The sequence below is a fragment of the Schistocerca serialis genome, chromosome 1, assembly GCF_023864345.2.
Source record: "Schistocerca serialis cubense isolate TAMUIC-IGC-003099 chromosome 1, iqSchSeri2.2, whole genome shotgun sequence".
In the NCBI taxonomy this organism is placed as follows: domain Eukaryota; kingdom Metazoa; phylum Arthropoda; class Insecta; order Orthoptera; family Acrididae; genus Schistocerca; species Schistocerca serialis.
Genome location: NC_064638.1, coordinates 210,625,211 through 210,648,897, shown reverse-complemented (window position 1 = coordinate 210,648,897; position 23,687 = coordinate 210,625,211). Strand labels below are relative to the sequence as shown.

Below are 23,687 nucleotides of genomic sequence, written 5' to 3'. Positions count from 1 at the left end.
TAACTCTGGGGCCATACGTTTGTAGACTATACTGTGGTCAAAGTACTTCACTGTTTCTTCTCTGGGCCGTAACAGTACAGTTGGTGAAACTGAAACAATGTTAAAAAGTCATTAGAATAACTGTGTATGTTGTGTACGTTGACAGGAAGGCGGCTACCAGCCTTAAGTCCAGAGGGATCACTCCGAAGATGCGGTGCGCCGGACGGAGACTCCGTACCAGTAACAAGAAGTGGCGAAGCTCCTTTGCATCCGTGCTGGCGGTGCGGACGTCTTGCAGACGCCTGCACACCGTGGCGGCGATCGACGCCTGCGCCTCGTAGAGCGCGTGTGAAGACACCAACACCGAGAGCAACAGCGATGTGTGCCACACGAGGAAAACGACCTGCTGCAGCTGGTGGCCAGAGCACAGCAGGAAGCAGACGGTGTGCCACGACGTGGAGACGAGCAGCGTGCCTGTGAACACCGCCAGGAAGCACTCGTGGGCCGCCAGCACCTCTTGGGAGGCGCCGCACACCGCCCTGTAGACTCTGCGCAGAGCGCGGAAGTGAGCCGCGCCTGGGAGCGGCCGCTTCACTGCCCTCAGCGTCCCCTCCAGGCATCGCAGGTCATTCGTCACCAGCATAACTAGTATAATGTACTTTGAGACTGCAGCCAGCATGACACCTTGCATAAGAAACATAGAAGCTGTAATGTAAAGACCTCTTTTCTGCAATACATTCCGCACTACAATGCACAGAAAGGGAACAAACGAAGTTACGTATAGAGGTTTGCAGCCAAATGTCAAGCGTTTATTAGACGTGTGCTTTAATTCCAAAATTTCAGTGTCTCGGTAAGACAACAGGCTGAGTATTCTCTGGTATCTGCTGGTATTAACGAGGAGATCTGTAGCTACAGGTACAACGGCCATCAGACAAGCTGCTATCGCTGTCCCTGTTAGCCACAGGAACCTAAGGGCAGAAATGTGCTCTTGACCGACGGTCAAGAAGTGTACCACATTTACTGATGCAGCCAAACACAGGACAAGAACGATTGCGGCGTACGCTACAGTGCAAGGTGATCGCCGCAGACAGCAATCTGTAGCGTCCACTGTAAAGGGGGTGAGGCCGATAATCCTGTAGACGGCGTGATATAGAGCAGCAGTTCGTAGCAGACCACGTCTGTTCATGGTTTCGAGATATTCTTCCCCACAATGGAGACCGTTCAAGTCTGTAACACAGAATACATTTGACTTACAGTAATCAAAAAGTGGCTAGTCTAGTAAACAAAAAGTGAATAGTCATATCGTGGGATTAAGTTACCATGGACGAGCCAATCATACAATGTTAAGGTTTTTAACATGGCTGTCAATCAGCGACTGTTGTATAATACAAATGGTTCAAATGGCTCTGAGCACTATGGGACTTAACATCTGAGGTCATCAGTCCCCTAGAACATAGAACTAATTAAAGCTAACTAACCTAAGGACATCACACACATCCATGCCCGAGGCAGGATTCGAACCTGCGACCGTAGCAGTCGCGCGGTTCCGGACTGAAGCGCTTAGAACCGCTCGGCCACCGCGGCCGGCTAATACAAAATTTTGAAAAACACAGCCCTCAGTCATACCAGATTCAAAGGTTGCTTCCAATTAAATACAAATGTAATTTTGCCTTGTCTACAAATAACAACTTGAGAAAAAATGTCATCCATAATTTAAAGTCAACTACTAGCCCTCTGCAGAATTCTGGCGTCTACAAGATTTCACGTGACACTTGCGGTGCCTATTATATTGGTCAAACAGGACGTGCCTTTTCAATTCGCTCTAAAGAACATTTTCTGGGGGAAAACGATTCGTGTACCCCTACTTCTTCTTTTGCCAATCACCTGTTAATCACAGGGCACTCTCCTAAAGGGGTTGAGAAGTTGGAAATTTTGCATATTGAAAAAAAAGGGCATAAACTTGATATTTTGGAGGAGCTGGAAATTTTCAAACATTTACTTTCGAATGACGGACTTTTTCTCAACGAGTAGGTCCAGTTGCGCGGAAGAAGTTATTTCAATGATATAAAGCCGCTGCTTGACGAGATCTAACATTCTGATGTACCAACTACTTCTTGCGGATTCAGAGATACCTTTTCTTTCTACTTTTTACGGCTCATATACGCAAATTAAAAAAAAACTTTTTTGGTTTTATAACATATCTGTTATAGTAAGCAGCAATGTAATTTAATGGATTATTTCGTACATGTCTTCTTTATGCATTTATTCTGGAAGTTTTGTACTACAGTCAGTCATTCATTAGTTGTATTTTATATCATGTAGTATCCCGCTATTGTAATTACTTCATGTACACCTTTCGGGTGTTTGTTTATTTCCCTCTCTGCAGTTACGAGAGATGTTTACAAAATAGATTGTTTTACGAATTAGCCACCAATGGCGGTATTGTCTTGAAGTTGCCGTGACGCACAAGTCACATGATGTTTCAGTTTTGTGTTGACTGTAGCAGAGGACATATGGCAGCCCCTAGTGGCTTGCACTTCTGTTGCATTTTATTTTAATTTTGACTATCTGACGCTGTCAGGTATGACCGAAGCTTTCGTACTTTTTGGTACGTTATGCTGTAACATTTAGTTTTAATTTTGTCCGAAGAAGGTGTCCCTTGTGACACCGAAACCTAGGTTACAAATTAATTGTGTTCGAGACTGAGGGCTGTGGTTTTCAAAATTTTGAGTCATACAACGTCTGAGGTACGACAAAAAAAAAAAAGAGGGAAGAAAGGAAAGAGATAGCGTTTAACATCGAGTCGATGGCGATGTCATTAGAAACGGAGCGCGAGATCAGATTGGAGAAGGAAACCTATATTGGCGTTTCCGTTAAGCGACTTAAGAAAATCACGAAATCTAATCTGTACGACCGACGTATAATTGAATACGAGTCCAGTGACTTACCTCCTCGATCGATGAGATAAAGCACTTTTTGTTATGACTTAGGAATATGTGGTTCATCTGTAAAGGAGACCACATATAGGACGCTAGTGCGACCTGCTCGAGTCTTTGGATCCGCACCAGATCGGATCAAAGGAAGGTATCGCAACAATTAATAGGCGGGCTGCTATATTTGTTACTGGTAGGTTCTAATAACACGCAAGTGCTACAGAGATGCTTCGGGAACTCAAATGAGAATCCCTGGAGGGAAGGTGACGTTGTTTTCGAGGAACACTGTTGAGAAAATTTAGAGAATTGGCATTTGAATCTGACTGCAGAGCGATGCCACTGCCACCAACATACATTTCGCGTAAGGAGCACGAAGATAGGATACGTGAAATTACAGCTCTTATGGAGGTATACAGACAGTCGTTTTTCCTTCGCCCTATTTGCGAGTGGAACAGGAAAGGAAACGGTTAATAGTAGTTCAGGATACCCTGTGCCATGCACCGTACGGTTGTTTGTGGAGTATAGATGTAGATGTAGGTACAGATGTAGATCTAGACTTCTCCACAAATCCAGGACATATTGGGCTCACCTAAACTAGTGTGAAGGATATTATCCATTGCCTTTCAGGGTAGAGACAAGCACAGTTAATTCAAAATCTGAATTTTTTTTTCTCGAACGAGCGAGGTATTGCAGTAAATAAAGTTGATCGTCGGTAAAGCAGATGCCAGACTGAGATTCATTGGAAGAATCCTAAGGAAATGCAATCCGAAAACAAAGGAAGTAGGTTACAGTACGCTTGTTCGCCCACTGCTTGAATACTGCTCAACAGTGTGGGATCCGTACCAGATAGGGTTGATAGAAGAGAGAGAGAAGATTCAACGGAGAGCAGCGCGCTTCGTTACAGTATCATTTAGTAATTGCGAAAGCGTTACGGAGATGATAGATAAACTCCAGTGGAAGACTCTGCAGGAGAGACGCTCAGTAGCTCGGTACGGGCTTTTGTTAAAATTTCGAGAACATACCTTCACCGAAGAGTCAAGCAGTATATTGCTCCCTCCTACGTATATCTCGCGAAGAGACCATGAGGATAAAATCAGACAGATTAGAGCCCACACAGAAGCATACCGACAATCCTTCTTTCCACGAACAATACGAGACTGGAATAGAAGGGAGAACCGATAGAGGTACTCAGGGTACCCTCCGCCACACACCGTCAGGTGGCATGCGGAGTATGGATGTAGATGTAGATGTAGAAGGAATGTAGGTATCTTAGGGCTTAACATCACGTCGAGAAAATGGTCATCGGACTCAGAGCCCAAGTCTCGACACAATGTCTTAACCGCGATCGTTATTGGAGTGCATACAACAATTATCTCGTATTCGTGTCAACCAGGAGCGCAGCCCTTCCTGTCATCTTAATTTAGATTGTCCTTTGTTTCGCTAAGTCACGTGAGACGAATGCTGAGATGGTTCCTTAAATAAGGCGACGGCAAACAGAAGTCCTGCTCCGTCTTTGTAACGCTAAAGTTAACGAAATGTTATATGCTAACCTCTTGTCTTGTTTTTTTATAGTTTTTGAAAATCTATAACAATTTCTGAATAGTACAGAAAGTCAATGTAGCAGTGAACTGGAATGAAAGATACAGAAAGCAAAGACGAAAACGATAAGTGGTAGAATGGAGATTAGCTACTTAAAAAAAAATGGTTCAAATGGCTCTGAGCACTATGGGACTTAACTTCTCCGGTCATCAGTCCCCTAGAACTTAGAACTACTTAAACCTAACTAACCTAAGGAAATCACCAACATCTATGCCCGAGGCAGGATTCAAACCTGCGACCGTAGCGGTCGCACGGCTCCAGACTGTAGCGCCTAGAACCGCTTGGCCACTCCGGCCGGCAGTTACTTTTTAAAAAACTGGGCGAGAGCAGTACAAAAGAGTAATGATTGCGCTAATGAGGAGTTCGCCCGAACAGGCCATTAAGGCCCAACGGTACCGACCGGCCGCCGTGTCATACTCAGCCCACAGAGGTCACTGGATGCGGATATAGAGGGAGGGGCATGTGGTCAGCACATTGCTTTCCCGGCCGTATATCAGTATACGAGACCGGAGCCGCTACTTTTCAATCAAGTAGCTCCTCGGTTTGTCTCTTAAGGGCTGAGTGCTCCCCGCTTCCCAACAGCGCTCGGCAGACCGGATGGTCACGCATCCAAGTGCTAGTCCAGTCTGACAGCGGTAAACAAAATTATAAAATACTGTTTATTAAAATAAATTTTGGAAAGAACTGGTGCTAGTGACGAAAGTTTCTTGAATAGGAGGACATTGTTGGTAGCAAATATTAAGGCAGAAGAGAGAGAAATTTTCTAGAATAATAGATATAGGTACAAGATTGTATAGAAATGAAATCAAGCCGCATGTATAAACAAAAAAAAAATCTGTGACGCCTTAGAACGATGTTAAAAGTCAAATAAACAAGAAAATAACTAAATTAATAAATGAGACAGAATAGAAAGGAAAGAAATCTGTTACGAAACCTTACCAGGAAAAGAGAGGAACAGGCATCTGTTCAGTCAGCCAAATATAAGTAAACCTGTAAGGTCCGTCAAAGGGAGACTTTAGGCCAGAAAAAGATTGGAATTCATGTAAGAGATTCTCGGCGATGTTGTTTCTCGTATATAAGCATACATAAAACGAGTACTATGAGGTAAGAAGAGCCTAAAAACAGAAAAACATTACAAAATTGTACCCTTTTTCAAAAGATGCTGCTGAAGATTCAGAATCTCAACTTCAATTTCGATAAGTGTTAAGATAAACTCTAAAAAAAAAAAAGGAACGGAAACCGACACAAGATGGCTTGCAATGGAAGGAAATGGCACCCTACACCATCACTCCTGGCCAGCTGGCCATACAGCAGGCGCAGTCAGACTGGTTGAGTTGGGATTGGGGTTGGGTTGTTTTGGGGGAGCAGACCAGACAGCGAGGTCATCGGTCTCATGGGATTAGGGAAGGACAGGGAAGGACGTCGGCCTTGCCCTTTCAAAGGAACCATCCCGGAATTTGCCTGGAGAGGTCTAGGGACATCACGGAAAACCTAAATCAGGATGGCCTTACACGGAATTGAACCGTCGTCCTCCCGAATGCGAGCCCAGTGTGCTAACCACGGCGCCACCTCGCTCGGTGTGTCAGACTGGTATCCCACAGCTGTCTGGGGTGTCTCCAGAAGCGTCTTCGCTGGTTTTCGGGCTTAGTACGAAGCGGGCCTCGTAACTGGAGACAGTTCACCTCCAGGCAATGACATTCCAGGAGAGATGTACTGGGGTACCGTTTCTTTTCATAGCACTTTGGTTATCATTCGAAGCCCAGTCACCACAGCAGTACGTCGTCGATATTCTACGTAATGTTTTGTTGCCGTTCATTGGAAGCCATCCTGATTTACATTTCAGCAAGATAATGCCCCTCCGCATGCGAGGAGAGTTTCTACCGTTTATCCTAATGCTTGGTTTTCTAGTTATTTAAGAAAAACTTACAAAAGTGACCACCAATTCCCATTCCCACCGGTCATAATTTCTAGTGTGTTGTTTGTGGCCCTCCCTCCTGCCACTGTGCAAAATTTTATGGCTTGCACGAATCGTTTCCCACTTTCGACCTTTTTTGGTCTTCACTGACTATTATTAAGCCACCGACTTAGTCGAGCACCTTCCAGTTGTAAAACTGGCGTTGATGCAAATTTTGCCAAACACATTTGTGAATTTTAACAGCATCAAATAAACAGCTGTTCGTCAGGTTTTCTGACTATCTAACTGCTGTGCTTGTATGATTTTGAGTTCGGATCGAATTGTCAACGTAATTACTTTCAGCATAACGTTTACGTCTTCGCTTCACTATTCTAAAGGATACGTTTGTATTAGTAATATTAAAGAAATAGACGACAATGCTACTGGCATAATAGCACAATGAATAGAGGCCAAGAAGGGTCGAATATCGGGAATAGTTCGTGCTGTCGGAAATTTTTGTACGGTGGTAGGAGGAAGTGCCACGAACAACATTCTAGAAATCCTGACTGGTTAGGGATGAGGTAGCGGTAGAGGAGCGTTTGAAGGTACTTTTGTAAATTTTTCTTGAATAACTCGAAAACGTTCGTCCTCTTTTAGAATACTGCTGCGCGGTGTGGGATCCTTACCAGGTAAGACTGACTGAGTACATCGAAAAAGTTCAAAGAAAGGCAGCACGTTTTGCATCATCGCGAAATATTGGAGGAGTGTCAGAGAAATGATACAGGATTCTGACTGGAAATCAATAAAAGAAAGGCGTTTTTCGTTGCGACGGAATCTTCTCACGAACTTCCAATCACCAACTTTCTCCTCCGAACGCGAAAATATTTTGTTGACACCGACCTACATAGGGCGGAACGATCACCACGATAAAATAAGGGAAACAGAGCTCGTACGGAAAGATATAGGTGTTCATTCTTTCAGCGCGCTGTACGAGATTGGAATAATAGAGAATTGTGAAGGTGGTTCGATGAACCCTCTGCCAGGCACTTAAATGTGATTTGCAGAGTATCCATGTAGATGTAGATGTAGACTATTAATTTGCGAGTAGCGAACGGGAGAATATAAAAGTCTCGCGTCTGGTGTTTGAAGGCCAGATATAGAATCATGGTTTGTATAAAACGACATCGCTAGGAGCAGCTGAATCACCTTGCATAAGTGAAATGAACTAAATATTCAAGTTAAAGGTATCTTAAACTTTTTTAATGTGCTTGTTTTCTTCCGTACAGGACAGCAACAGTGGATTAGAATTGGTCATCCGAATCAGTTGGGTTTCTTGAAATAATGAAATATCAGATTCGAAAAAGAACACCGAATGGTTTATTAACGATAAAAAGGGTGTGTATTGAGTATTGAACCGGGGACCTAGAAACGACGGAGATGCTTCGTCCCGCCGTAGCCCTCAGTGGTTCACAACCCCACAACAGGCCACAGCAGTCCACCCACCCCACAGCCACCGCACACTGAACCCAGAGTTATTGTACGGTTCGGCCCCCAGTGGACAACCCCCCCCACCCGGGAGCGTCTCATACCAGACGATTGTGACCCCAAATGTTTGCGTGGTTGAGTAATTATGGTGTTTGCATACGTGAAGACAGTGTTTGTACAGCAATCGCTGACATAGTGTAATTGAGGCGGAGAAGGGGAACCAGCCCGCATTCCCTGAGGCTGATGGAAAACCGCCTTAAAAGCCATCTACAGGCTGGCCGGCACACCGGACATCGCCGGGCGGATTCGTGCCAGTCCATGGCACACCTGCCCACTCGGGAAGCAGCACGTTAGACCGCGCGGCTAGCTGGGCGGGCTGATAAAAAGGGTGCAACTGAGGTATCTGGAGAGGCACTCAGTTGCTTGGAACAGTGGCCACTACAACCAGAGTACTGGAGATGGCATGGAAATGTGGAAGAGGACTATGTTAGGGGGTCAGGGATAGCAAGCAGGATAGCAAAGCAAAGCTCCGTCCCCTGGCTGTCCACGTCCGGTGCACCACTTCACTCTCCCTCACACCCCTATTGGCCTGGGACTGCAAACAAAGTCCACCTAAAGTGTCCCATGATCAGTAGTCCTTACCGTCTGAATGACAATAGGTCAGCAGCACGTGCTGAAGCCGTGACTGGGCTGTGAATGCCTACACAGTATCTCAACTCGAAATAAAGGAATGGATGCTGTCAATAATATATATATATTGAGAGGTGGCATGCTTTTATGATGCACACAGTGACTTGCTCCCTCTCATATTTACATCTTACTCTGAGTAATTTGATTTGGGGAAGTATAGCCAAGTGTGGTCATTACAACGCTAGTATTGAGAACTCAGAAGATATGAATATTTTCCTCTCTAATTGCATGCAGTGAAAAGTTGCCATTCCTTCATAAGCGGACTTCCCACTCACACCCGGGTGGTCCGGTGACAGGCGGGTTCTGCTGATCTTGAAAGGGTTATGCCAACGGGTGTGAGGGAGTCGAGTGGATGCTGTCCAGACGCCGACATTGTCATAAGAGCGGGGGCGACACGCCCACAGGGGACTGAAGGAGCGGCTGGTGTTAGAAATTCCGTTACTTCGCAGAAACTTAGTGAAAACACTTTCTGACGAGCTACCAGTGAGGCGTGGGAATGACTTGGGTTCCCAGGCAGTCTTGGCGGGCAAATTCCCGCGTTTTCTGCAAAGTCATAACTATGATTGGCTTGCCCAGAAGATAGCTCCGTGAATAGCAAAATCGGCGGAGAAACTGGCGCCAGGTATCTCCATTTGTGGAATAGTAGTGCTCCGCCTATAGAGTGGAATTGTCCACCGGTTTTCGAGTTGCTGATTGGCACGTTTAACCACGGCCACCACCGCTCTGGACAGCCTGCCTTCCGTTGGCTGTCTAATATACTTCCATTTAATTGTAACTGTTTGACGAAATTGCTGAAGTTTCGACTTCGAGTGTTCTGCGTACAAACAACCTAGGTTGTCCGTCTTGAGCAGTTTTGGCTAAAGTTGACTGTACCGGAGCTACTGTGTGACTTCCCTTGTTAAAATCAATCACTGTACCGCCAGTGATTGTGTGGCGAGCCTTATTCGTCTTCCTCAGAGGCGCATTTGTGTTGCTAGAGAGTCTTTAGTCTGGAACGACCATACCAGGATAATTTGTTTTTGGCTATACTCGCGACATTATCATCACCACAATGGGACGTCGAAGCAACCAGCCATCGCCTCCAGTACGCCAGATCGTGTCCTTGCAGTTAAGAAGACAGCTTGGTAATGTATGTCCGCAGCACCGGCAGATTAGAGAATTTTGCTATGTGATAATCAGAGCTCGGCAGAGCGCGCCTGTTCCCATCTTTTCTAACGTGGTTCTGTCTTAGGTGTTGATTGTCTGAGTTCTCACTTCGTAGCAGCAGTTAATGTTGGGTTGGCTGGGTGTTTCTCTTAAAATTTGAGTTGCAAGGAATTGGCTCCTCATGCCACTTGGTCATAAATGTCACAAGCTAGTTTATGGACAACTTCACCTTCACAGCATTTATTTGAGTATCCAATTTGACGTATTGAAATGTTTCATGTGTTTTTTTATTATTTTGAGTTTAGTCATAATAAATCAAATTGTTATTTTGGACAGAACTTTCATTCTGTAGACCGGTAGAGCAACCCTTTCATTTATCGCTACGTTAATGAATCTTTCCTTTATCAAATTTATTTCTATCAAATTAAATTATTGCAGGTGCCAAACTCTTTTCTTCTCCACTTGAAGGGTCGATTACAGTCAGTTCGTTTATTCTTAATCCATGTGCAACAGCAAAAGTCGGAGTTATAAAAGGCGGGGGGGGGGGGGGGGGGGTTAGAGCATCATTTCCATATGAAGATTCTAGAAAAATTTAGTGTTAAATACACTACTAGCCCCGGCACCTCGCAATATATATAATTTTCTATCCTTACCCGCTCCAAGAGGGTGGCTACCGTACACTTTGTGTCATCGTATGTTGTGATTATACCATCATGTTTTGTATTGAATGCCTTCAGTTGCTACAGCAGCGTTATCGTAGTGCTGCGACCAGAAACACTAAGCAGTGATGGTTTTTCTTTGATATATTTCGTAAGTTAAAACATCGAACCAGAAATTGTAGATGACTAACGATAAGGTTAGAGTATCAGGGTTTGAAACGCATTGTGTGAGTGTATTGAATTCGATAGTCATTGGCTGCGGTGTACGTTACTAGTGCCTTACACAGCGACAGAACACAAATGACAAATAAATACACAAATAAATACACAAAAATCTTATGAGACCTGCGCTACGCATTAACTTGAAAAATTGGGAGCAGACGCTATATTCTTGTCCACTAATAACTCTCATTGAAATTATTACGACGTATAAAATGATCAGTACTGCAGCATAGCAGTTCTTCAATTTTTTTCGAAGGGATGGTATATAGAAATCGAATAATTACTTTAGATTTGCCTTTACCAGAATATGGAGGCGCAGCTGTATACCCACCTGAGAGTTCTGGAACGCTGTCGCCGAAAGAGAGCAGCCGATGGGTACGGGTGTTATTTAATGCAGCGGAACCTGCATGAAATATGCATACGACTGTTTCGCAGACGGGTGCGATAACTTGAGAAGATTGTGTGATCGCCCTATATCAAAAAGCAATAATAATTTTCACAAGTTATCATCTACCGCAGAAACTGTCACATGTTCTGTCAGATACAAAAAGGAAGTTCATCACGTTTCTACGACTCACTTGATAACATCGAGCTCGCTTATAGCAAGTATTAATTTTTATTTTGTTCCATATACCTTTTTTGAGCAGAGAAGTTACATAATTTTTAGATTTCAGCAAGGGCGTTAAACACGCGAGACATTTGTATGTCATATGCTTGTATATTATTAAACAATTATTATAATAATTAATTCAGCCTTTGAAGCCAAATTATTTAAGTGGTTAAGCCTCTGGGCTCATATCGGGACGAGCCGATATCAAACCTGTGCTAAGTCTTGCACTTTTTAATTTCCCATGCTATCCCTGAAGCGCTGAAAGCGAATGGCAGGCTGATTCCTTCGAAAAAAGTCGAGGAAGGTATGTTTCGTCGTTTTCCAACATGCACTATCGCTCCGTCTATGATGGGCATACAGCCGACGTGACATGAAACCCGAATCTTGTAAGGTAAGGGGACCGCATCTGCTCGTCATCATCATCATCATCAATTTCTGGTGCGTGCGTGCGTGCGTGTGTGTGTGTGTGTGTGTGTGTGTGTGTGTGTGTGTGTGTGTGTGTGTGTGTGTGCGCGCGTGTGTGTGCGTGCGTGTGTGTGTGTGTGTGCGTGTGTGTGTGTGTGTGTGTGTGTGTGTGTGTGTGTGTGCGTGTGTCTGTGTGTGTTTGTGAGTGGGCGCTCAACGGCAAGGTTATCAGCTATCATTCACTCACTCCCACCTCACTCACGTTGAACCACACAAGCACTCTACTTCAGATTCCTGGAGACAACTGAAAAATGGTGGAAGGTCCTGCACATGGGATTAAAACATATGCAAACCCATAAAAGAGTTAAAAAAGCATAGGGAAATGTAAAATGTAAAAAAAAGGGAAATTTTATAGGTGCTCAGCCAGTTACATAAATTTCCTGGCGGGTGTCGAGCGAGGCACGAGACATTTATGTTAGTGTTGATTCCCGACAGCGGTTGGCGCAACGGAAAGAGTACAGAATACTAATCAAAGGGTCGTGGGATGGAACCCAGTGCGGACAATTTTTTCAAATTTTACATTATTTACACTGAAAATAAACCACAATCTTCAATATATCGCAATTCTTATTTTTCCATAAAATGCTTGAAACCCCCCCCCCCCCCCCCATGAGCCACGGACCTTGTCGTTGGTGGGGAGGCTTGCGTGCCTCAGCGATACAGATAGCCGTACCGCAGGTGCAACCACAACGGAGGGGTATCTGTTGAGAGGCCAGACAAACGTGTGGTTCCTGAAGAGGGGCAGCAGCCTTTTCAGCAGTTGTAGGGGCAACAGTCTGGATGATTGACTGATCTGGCCTTGTAACACTAACCAAAACGGCCTCGCTGTGCTGGTACTGCGAACGGCTGAAAGCAAGGGGAAACTACAGCCGTAATTTTGCCCGAGGGCATGCAGCTTTACTGTATGGTTAAATGATGATGGCGTGCTCTTGGGTAAAATATTCCGGAGGTAAAGTAGTCTCCCATTCGGATCTCCAGGCGGGGACTATCAAGAGGACGTCGTTATCAGGAGAAAGAAAACTGGCGTTCTACGGATCGGAGTGTGGAATGTCAGATCCCTTAATCGGGCAGGTAGATTAGAAAATTTAAAAAGGGAAATGGATATGTTGAAGTTAGATATAGTGGGAATTAGTGAAGTTCAGTGACAGGAGAAACAAGACTTCTAGTCAGGTGAATACAGGGTTATAAATACAAAATCAAATAGGGGTAATGCAGGAGCAGCTTTAATAATGAATAAAGAAAAGGAATGCGGATAAGCTACTACAAACAGCACAGTGAACGCATTATTGCGGCCAAGATTGACACGGAGGCCACGCCTACTACAGTAGTACAAGTTTATACGCCAACTAGCTCCGCAGATGACGAATAGTTTGATGAAATGTGTGATGATATAAAAGAAATTATTCAGATAGTGAAGGGAGACGAAAATTTAATAGTCATGGGCGACTGGAATTCGATAGTAGGAAAAGGAAGAGAAGGAAACGTAGTAGGTGAATATGGAATGTGGGTAAGGAATGAAAGAGGAAGCCGCCTGGTAGAATTTTGCACAGAGCATAACTTAATCATAGCTAACACTTGGTTCAAGAATCATGAAAGAAGGTTGTATACATAGAAGAAGCCTTTAGATACTGGAAGGTGTCAGATAGATTATATAATGGTAAGACAGAGATTTAGGAACCAGATTTTAAATTGTAAGACATTTCCAGGGACAGATGTGGACTCTGTCCACAATCTGTTGGTTATGATCTGTAGATTAAAACTGAAGAAACTGCAAAAATGTGGGAATTTAAGGAGATGGGACCTGGATAAACTGACAGCACCAGAGGTTTTAGAGAGTGTCAGGGAGAGCATTACGGAACCATTGACAGGAATGGGGGAAAGAAATACAATAGAAGAAGAATGGGTAGCTCTGAGAGATGAAATAGTGAAGGCTCAAGTAAGTAAAAAGACGAGTGCTAATAGAAATTCTAGGGTAACAGAAGAAATATTGAATTTAATTGATGAAAGGAGAAAATATAAAAATGCAGTAAATGACGCAGGCAAAAAGGAATACAAACGCCTCAAAAATGAGATCGACAGGAAGTGCAAAATGGCTAAGCAGGGATGGCTAGAGGACAAATGTAAGGATGTGGAGGAGTGTATCACTAGGGGCAAGATAGATATTGCCTACAGGAAAATTAAAGAGACCTTTGGAGAAAAGAGAACAACTTGCATGAATATCAAGAGCTCAGATGGAAACCCAGTTCTAAGCAATGAAGGGAAAGCAGAAAGGTGGAAGGAGTATATAGAGGGTCTATACAAAGGCGATGTTCTTGTAGACAATATTATGGAAATGGAAGAGGATGTAGATGAAGATAGAATGGGAGATATGATACTGCGTGAAGAGTTTCACAGAGCACTGAAAGACCTAAGTCGAAACAAGGCCCCGGGAGTCGACAACATTCCATTAGAACTACTGATGGCCTTGGGAGAGCTAGCCCTGAAAAACTCTACAATCTGGTGAGCAAGATATATGAGACAGGCGAAATACGCTCAGACTTCAAGAAGAATATAATAATTCCAGTCCCAAAGAAAGCAGGTGTTGACAGGTGTGAAAATTACCGAACTATCAGCTTAATAAGCCACGGCTGCATAATACCAACACGAATCCTTTACAGACGAATGGAAAAATTGGTAGAAGCTGCCCTCGGAGAAGATCAGTTTTGATTCCGTAGAAATGTTGGAACACGTGAGGCAATATTGTCCTTACGACTTATCTTAGAAAATAGATTAAGGAAAGGCAAACCTACGTTTCTAGCATTTGTAGACTTAGAGAAAGCTTTTGACAGTGTTGACTGGAATACTCTCTTTCAAATTCTGAAGGTGGCAGGGGTAAAATACAGAGTGCGAAAGGCTATTTACAATTTGTACAGAAACCAGATGGCAGTTATAAGAGTCGAGGGACATGAAAGGGAAGCAGCGGTTGGGAAGGGAGTAAGACAGGGTTGTAGCCTATCCCCAATGTTACTCAATCTGTATACTCAGCAAGCAGTAAAGGAAGCAAAAGAAAAAAATCGGAGTAGGAATTAAAATCCATGGAGAAGAAATAATAACTTCGAAGTTCGCCGATGACATTGTAAGTCTGTCAGAGACAGCAAAGGACCTGGAAGAGCAGTTGAACGGAATGGATAGTGTCTTGAAAGGAGGATATAAGATGAACATCAACAAAAGCAAAATGAGGATAATTGAATGTAGTCTAATTAAATCGGGTGATGCTGAGGGAATTAGATTAGGAAATGAGACGCTTAAAGTAGTAAATGAGTTTTGCTATTTGGGGAGCAAAATAACTGATGATGGTCGAAGTAGAGAGGATATAAAATGTAGACTGGCAATGGCAAACAAAGCGTTTCTGAAGAAGAGAAATTTGTTAACATCGAGTATAGAGTTAAGTGTCAGGAAGTCGTTTCTGAAAGTATTTTTATGGAGTGGAATGAAACGTGGACGATAAATAGTTTGGACAAGAGGAGAATAGAAGCTTTTGAAATGTGGTGCTACAGAAGATTGATGAAGATTAGATTGGTAGATCACTAATGAGGAGGTGTTGAACAGAATTGGGGAGAAGAGAAATTTGTGGCACAACTTGACTAGGAGAGTTAGTGAGTCAGTGAGGTAGCGTGTAGTGCTCGAGTCGCTTACCCATTGCAAGGAAAATATGGAACGGTTGGCGCAGCGCTACTGCATCAAATTTTGCCAGAAGCGAGACGGCAACCACGTGAAAACCATTCAGAAGACCTTTGTAGCGTAGAACCACATTCCTGTGCTTCAACAGATGCCTTATTCTCCTGATATAGCCCCCTGACACTTCTGGCTGTTCGCCAAACTCAAGAAGCCATTGAAAGGAACGCGATTTCAAACAGGAGAGGACATTATGGCAGCAATGACAGCAGAGCTAAACTATATTCCGAAAGAGGCTTTTTCGGCACGCTTCCAACTACGGCAGAACTGCTGGATGCAGTGTATGGACTCCGAGGGGAACTACTTTGATGGTGATTAGGTGCCCAACGCTCCGGGTAAGCCAGTTTTTTTTCCTGGGCAAAGGTTGGATACTTTTCTGATAGGCCTCATATTCGCTGACTCTCGTTGGGAAGGGTGTCATACGGACGTTATATATTCTCCTGAGGCACGCTGGCCCAAAACTGTTGTAACTGGTCCTTGAAATCCTGTCATTGGGATAGGGTTGACATCCAGCATCGTCCCATACATATTTTATTGCAGACAGACCTGAAGATGTTCCCACCTAGAAGTACCGCAACATCACAGAGGCAGTTCATAGATGCATGTGCAATGTGTGGATGAGCATTTTCCTCTTGATAAATGGTGCCACGATATTGTTACATGAGACTTGACACAAGAGGATGTAGGATGTTCACAACATACTGTTGTGCTATAAGAGTTCTCTAAATCACTACCAGATGGTTATATCTGATGGCTTCACGAATATTATCACTGTGCCCCTCCAAAATATTGTGAGAATGGGACCTCTTCCCAGAAGCATCCATACTCACTGACAATGGTCATTCGGCGTAGCCCAAAACTGCGATTCATCACTGAAAATAGTGTGAAGAGCCCAGGAGGTGAGTGTGCGGAGTGAAGGGTTGGAGCCGGCCGAAGTGGCCGTGCGGTTAAAGGCGCTGCAGTCTGGAACTGCAAGACCGCTACGGTCGCAGGTTCGAATCCTGCCTCGGGCATGGATGTTTGTGATGTCCTTAGGTTAGTTAGGTTTAACTAGTTCTAAGTTCTAGGGGACTAATGACCTCAGCCGTTGAGTCCCATAGTGCTCAGAGCCATTTGAACCATTTTGAAGGGTTGGTGGACCCAGTAACACACTGATGGTCGAGAGAAATGTTTTATTCAGCTCCAAATACAAATCACATCGCCAGCAATATCAGGCAGACACGTTCAGCTCCAGTGATACTGGCCGGCATCGGCTCACAGGTGGCTGGCTTCACCCTGGTGAGGAGATGCAGGCGTAGGCGGCCTGCGTTGCTGATGTCGGGCCGAGCAACGGCTGGCAGCCTGGCAGTAGACCATGGCCTCGACGTCACTGACGCTCTCCTCCTTCTGATGCAACAGCGTTCCGTTGCAGAATGGCCGTACCAGGCGACTGGGGCCCCACACGCGTCTAGCGTGGAGGCGAGTGGAGACTGCCGTGCATGGAACGTGGCATTCTGCCAACACCTCCGGGGGTGTCGACTCTGCTCCCTGGCAGGAGCCTGGAAATGGCAAGCACAGGTGGCAGGTCAGAGGCGCTGTGACACTAAGTTCTGCAAGGAGACGTAGGGTAGGAGACGGTTGGCCTGACCCAGTCTTGAACTCATGGCTACAGCTGGCGGTGCCCAGTTGTCCAGCATGGATCTGGCGTCATGGTGGTGCTACTGGACTCTAAATGAATCTGCCTCAAAATTCACATCTTTTTATACGGCTTGTGGCGCATTTGTCGCACTACTACCTGGTTCTCAGTCAAGTAGCTCACAATAAGGGTCTTCCCATGGTGTGGTGACATCACCCTGTCTGCTCCAGCTGTGAGCACTACAGAGTGCAGGTTTTACTGAGCACAGATAGCCGATTTTGCAGTCATTTGCATATGTGTTATTACGACTCTTCTTGGCCACACTGTGCTTTCCATCCCAAGGTAGCTACTGCAGTGCTTCACCGTGGCTTTCTAACAACTACCACTAAAACTGGCTGGTGCCACTATAGTGCCCCCCTCCAAAGGGAAGACCTGGCCCATTTGGTCTTGCTCAGGGCTGGTTCTCCAGTGTGACTTTTTCCACTCTTGGTCTATAAAATAAGTAAACACTCCCAAGATTATACAAACCTGGCAAATTTAAACGTTATACACTTACTGCACTAAATTTTATGGCTGTTTTCCCTCTTCCTTAAGCTCGACAAATCCTTGCTCCATCTCTCACTCAGGAGGTCAAGTCCTCTAGTACATGGAATACCAGAGATTGGGTTCCTGAACGGCTCATAGTCTCAGGTAAATAAAAGCTATCCAGAGTAAAATGAAAGTCACTATGGTGCTAGGAATTGCAACACTCATTGTCATGGTTATCTGTCATCTGCCGTCATGATACTGTTCAATGAGCCACGTTAGTCGCTCCACAATGATCTGCCCCTCCTGTGCGATTATCATATGGCTTAGTGCATTAACTAGGCTTAGTTCCCAGGTGTCATTTCATAAAGTAAGGTTATGTTTAGGCAACATCTGTAAGGACTCACGAAGACGTTACAGCTATGGTTTTGTTATATTTAAAATAGTAACTGTCTTTGTAGCTTGTAAATGAAATGTTGGTCCCGTAATGTCACACATAGTTTCATTAATTAACAAGCCACCGCCCCTTAACTCCAAGCATCTTGCTCACATGAGCTTCCCTTGTTCCTAGCAGCTTGCCACCACTATTATGTCATTGTACACCGAGTTCATCCAACGTCGACCTACGCGGTATAAGTATGGCTTTGGATCCGCTACCTACTTTCCGCATTGACAGGTTTTGTCCTTGAACAACTGCATGATGCATGTGCTTCCTTCCATATGGATCTCTTTAGTAGGACAAGCAGTACGTATGATGACCACCCCGCTTTGGGATTGCAATAGCTCACTTCAATCATTACCACATGTCGATCCCCAGTTCTTTGATCAGTTTTTCTTGCACAGACTTATCCATTGTTTCTAGCCTTACCAGATACGGGGTGTGGCTAGAAAAAAACCGGACTAGTACTGGTGAAACAATAAAACGAATGCAATAAGGCTGAAAGTCGCGTGGCCTGTCACGTGACTCTCGCTCCGCCTACTGCTCGAGTTTCATCTGCCTCCTGCACTCAGTCTGCCCGTGGCGTCTGTTTTAAGTAGTTGACGTTTTGTCTGTGCGTCGGAAAATGTTGAGTGTACAGAAAGAACAGCGTGTTAACATCAAATTTTGTTTCAAACTAGGAAAATCTGCAAGTGAAACGTTTGTAATGTTACAACAAGTGTAAGGCGATGATTGTTTATCGCGAACACAAGTGTTTGAGTGGTTTAAACGATTTAAAGATGGCCGCGAAGACACCAGTGATGACACTCGCACTGGCAGACCATTGTCAGCAAAAACTGATGCAAACATTGAAAAAATCGGTAAACTTGTTCGACAAGATCGCCGTTTAACAATCAGAGCAGCGTCTGAGTTAACAGGAGTTGACAAGGAAAGTGTTAGGCAGATTCTTCATGAAAGTTTCAACATGAACAAAGTGTGTTCAAAAATGGTTCCAAAGTGTCTCACAATTGAACAGAAGGAACGCCGAAGAATGATTTGTTCTGACATACTGGAAAACATTGAAAGTGATCCCACCTTCTTACAAAATCGATGCATTGGAAAACTCCTGGTTCTCCACGACAAAAAAAAGCACGAATGTCAAAATCGAAATTCAAGGCAATGATGATTGTTTTTTTTGACATCAAAGGGATTGTGCACATTGATTGGGTACCAGAGGGACAAACAGTGAATCAGCATTACTACATTAGCGTCCTGGCTACCCTACGTGAGCGAGTACGGAGAAAACGGAACGATTTGTGGAGAAAAAAGTCATGGATCCTTCACCAAGACAATGCCCCAGCTCACAGTGCGTTGTCAGCGAAGACGTTTTTGGCAAAACACAACATTCCCATCTTAGATCATCCACCCTACTCACCTGATTTGAGCCCCTGTGACTTTTTTCTTTTCCCTAAAGTCAAGTCAGCTTTGAAAGGAACTAGATTTGAGACTGTTGAAGCAGTAAAAGAAAAAGCGACGGAAGTAATGTATGGACTTACCGAAAATGATCTGCAGCATTGCTGTGAACAGTGGAAAATTCGTATGGAGCGGTGTAGAGACCGAGGAGGAGAGTACATTGAAGGAGATAACATGAAATTGTAAATAATTGTAAATAAATGTTTTTTCCAGCATCAGTCCGGTTTTTTTCTAGCCGCACCTCGTAGGTGTGCGCTGCGTAACACAATCGATGCGTGCTTGTTCGTCACTAGTACCTTCACTGACATATACAAGAGTGGCCATCTGTTTTCAGTTCCACAGTTTCCCAACGGTAATAGAAAGGCAGGTTATGGCTGCGGTTCTGTTACTAGCTGCACTTCTAGCGAAAATTCTCTCCGCAACTTTCTCAACTTCTTCAGATAGTGCTCGAGTGACGATAAGACTGGACACAGTTGCCCATACAGTGGCTGACGAATGACTTCCTGCAAGCTTGTCAACTCCTCTTGCATCCCAGATACTATCTCCAAGTGACTGCAACTGTCTCGTCAGAGTTATTCCTGCATCTAATACTTGCTTGAAATGCCCCTAGATCCCAGTTCTGAGTCTTACCTGATGCTGTGGAATAACCCATTACATTTTTAGTTACCTTTCAAAGCATGCATGTACTGCTCAACGAAACATTCTCCATACCAACAATCTGCGTGGATTGCCATTCCACAGTCGCCCTGTATCCTTCTGCCAATTCTGTCCCAGCTTCTTTTGTCCTATCCAGCTCGCTTATGTCGTTTATATCTGCTGTCCCGCATATTGTCTCGAGTATCCTGCATCCAGGATCTATCCATTACCTTTATTGCCATCTGTGGCTCGTGTGGCGCTACTCCCACTACTTTCTGCATCTGCTCCTTCAGTCGTGCATATGCCAAGGGCAACTTCTCGTCTTTGAAGTGTCGAGACAACATGTAATTCCACCTTTTACGCAACCAAGGGCAACTTCTCGTCTTTGAAGTGTCGAGACAACATGTAATTCCACCTTTTACGCAACGACACAAAATCAGCATAATAGTCTGTAGGGTGGTAGGACATATCAGGCAATCACCATCGACAGTTGCACCGAACATTTTACTTGGTACCTTTAAAAAAGAGAACTTGACAAATAAAACCATCACATGTTTAAAACTACCACACATCTTTAGAAATTACCATTCGGGTTAAAATAAATTACTTCAGTTTTAAACATACATAAAAACGCGACACTAATGGCCTATTACACATTTACTGAAATGAGTTAAATTTTATATGCTCTAAATTGTAATCAAGCTGAAGAACAATTTACTAAAATTTAACTAATGTATTCTTTCAGTACGACAGTGATTGTTATTACCAAAATAATTCCGAGTTCAGGCAACAATCAGATACCATGGCACACAACAGGTTACTTAAATGGTAGGCACCACATAATTTAGCATACAAAATATAAAATTTCATGTGAGCAAACAAGCTCGTGAGATTCGACAACCACGCTCAGAAAACGGACGTCTGCCTTTTAGCTGTTTCCAATACAGGCTCGACATGGACCCCAGACCGGAGCAGCAACGGTCACGAATGGGCACAGGAAAATCCCAAACGTAGTGGGTATCTACAACAGACTGACATATGCCTTAAATAACTAGAAACACAATAACTCATTACAACACATAATCAGTAAAATTAATACATGAAATTAATTACAATATCGATCTACTGTCATGGAAGGAATTCTAGTACCACCATCAATAGAATCCGTTTCAGGCTATTAAACACACAATAACATCTGGCCTCTATTAACTGGTAAGAATTTAGGAAACTACTGATTTCAAAATTAAACACGTGTCTGTCAGACACACTATTAGTTCAAACAGAAACGTAGCAGTAATGTTATTACAATTTAGAGATAAATATATCCAGAGAAATATTTTATCTTTATATATATCAATCACGACTGACAATCTCAACTCGTGGTGTGATATAAATACAATAACCAGGCGGTGCTTAAACAAGGGCCAGCAAACCGCTTTCAATGGTGGTTAAACCTTGACACTAGGGATGTACAACGGATGTCTCAGCACTCCAGGCCCTCGTAATTGTTAATGATCACACCACACGTACCTTAAAACTTTACGTATGAAACCAATTAAAATCAACACATTGAAGGCCAGACTTAGTAGGAGCAGCGTCGGCCGCCCCAGAAAATAGTCAACCGTATTCCGCCCACAAATTACAGGACAAGCAAGGCCCTTACCCTCTTGCCAGCCGCCGCAGATCCCGATGCCATGAGACATGAAGCAAGCGGAAAAAACACCCACGGCTTTCCAGTAACCTCTCTTTCCACGCCGACGATATTTGCCACGGCACCGTCACCCGGGTAACAGCCCCATTTAGACGTGCCCTGCTTGCTGGCTGACGCCGAACCTTAGCTGTCCGCCATAGCTCCCAAAACGCCGTTACTGCTCGGCGTCCAAAGCAAAAATAACTCCCTCTTTGTGAGCTTTTCCTCTCGCTCCCGATCGGCCCGGTAGGTGGCGCCAGCGCGCGCTCTGCGCACACCGCCGGAAAGATGACCCATACCGGCGGCGGGAATATCGCTGATCGAGCCACACGCTCAGTCTTCTCCCTCCATCTTCCTGAATACTCCATTACTACTTGCTAACTGTTGCAAACTCGAAAATACCTCTCCTACCTCCTTATCTTGTTCCACAGTTACTATACACTGAATACCAAACTTAACGACCGTTTGTGACCAGATAATACCACTTCCTTCTTCCTGAAAAACAAACTCCTCCGTCCAGATGAGGATGTTCCAGCGCCCCCACTCTTCCTAGGCGAAGAGGTGCAGCACTGCCAAAACTAGCATTCCTCTTCCCTCGGAGTCTCCAAAAGGCAGCCTGAGAACAAAGACCATTACACATTCCCCCCCTCCCCCTCCCCCAGAAGTCTGCAGCCTCTGAACATCACCTCTTACCGAATAATTAAAGATAATCCTTACCGTAACATACATATACGATCGAACACAAAATTAATTTAATAATCTACGCAACACACAAAAAGAAGGGAACAGAAAAAACAAGAATCATAACGAAACACAAAACGTACTGATACCTTCTTGGCCTTAATGTATACAGAGTACACGATACATGGACGTCCTTTTCCTGTTGCCCATTCTTCCACTCCTACTTTTTTGCTTCCTTCCTTGGTATCACTAACACTCCCACTTGGATTGCTTCTGGTGCACCCTTGAATGGACGACATAAATATCCGACATATACAATTTTTTATTTCATTGGCAACTGCTTGGGAATTAACGTAACAACTAAGCATCCTTCCAATCGTCTGATCAACCTCCTCTATACTTCCATTTGATTGTGGATGAAGTGGTCGTTCTTAATATTTTCAGTTGTTGACACAATTTCTTCATCACGTCTAACATGAAGTTTGTCCCTTAATCCCAATTATTGTTTCTGGCACCTCAAAGTTTGGGAGGGGGGAGAGCTGAGCCTTCGATCAAACCAGTGTGAGATCTAGCCTCTTAATGCCCTTAATGTGTTTATGTGCGTATGGAGCAAGCAACAGGCTTGACACGAGCTGCAGTGGCAGGCCTTAAGACGACAACGGTCGTGGTTCTAGTTAAGACAAGTTAAGCCCTCAGTCAGCACTGGATGGCACGATAGGAATATACTGCACAGAAGATATTGTGTGTGTGTGTGTGTGTGTGTGTGTGTGTGTGTGTGTGTGTGTGTGTGTGTCTACAGGAATATTCCTACTTGCATTTCCCGCTGATGTTTACAGGTCCACAGTGATCTTATGGCGTCACTCTTAGACGAGTTGATAGTGACGTCATTGTTTTAAACACACTAATAATAAAGGGGCGAATTCCTTACTGAAACATAGACTTGCTACATGGCAAGGGTGTCTTTGTTGCTCTAAGCTAATTGTTAAACATTAAATTATTGGGATATCAGTGTATTTGTTTAAATATTCATGTCGCATTAACGTGTGTCTCTGCAATATTGGGAGAAAATCGGTGAAATTGTAACAAATAGCTCCAAAATTGTAAATAGCATCATACACTGCAGAAAATGCCGTTGGGCACAATATTCGGCTGCAAACTGCAGGTATCATCTGAATTTGGTGCAGACTCTTCATAGTGATCGACCAACATACAGAGCTCGAATGGTAGATCCACCTTATGAAGATGAGAACCCC

At 44.1% G+C, this 23,687-nt stretch overlaps 1 protein-coding gene across 5 annotated transcripts in view; it reads right to left on the bottom strand.

Moving 5' to 3' along the window:
* Window positions 1–940: 940 nt before the first annotated feature.
* LOC126466082 (UDP-glycosyltransferase UGT5-like) overlaps window positions 941–23,687 on the bottom strand; it is a 171,620-nt gene continuing 148,873 nt past the window's right edge. The window contains exons 7-8 of one of the 5 annotated variants that reach the window (XR_007585981.1): window positions 20,479–21,084; window positions 16,554–20,417 (exon numbers count right to left, since the gene is read on the bottom strand). Coding sequence is in view for 4 of the 5 variants with exons in the window: in XM_050096357.1 (XP_049952314.1) it covers window positions 948–1,206 (259 nt within the window). In the remaining variant the exon portion in view is untranslated. Of the gene's footprint in view, window positions 1,207–16,553; window positions 21,095–23,687 lie in introns of those variants that run through there. The other 4 variants (XM_050096357.1, XM_050096361.1, XM_050096359.1 and 1 more) reach the window with 4 other exon arrangements.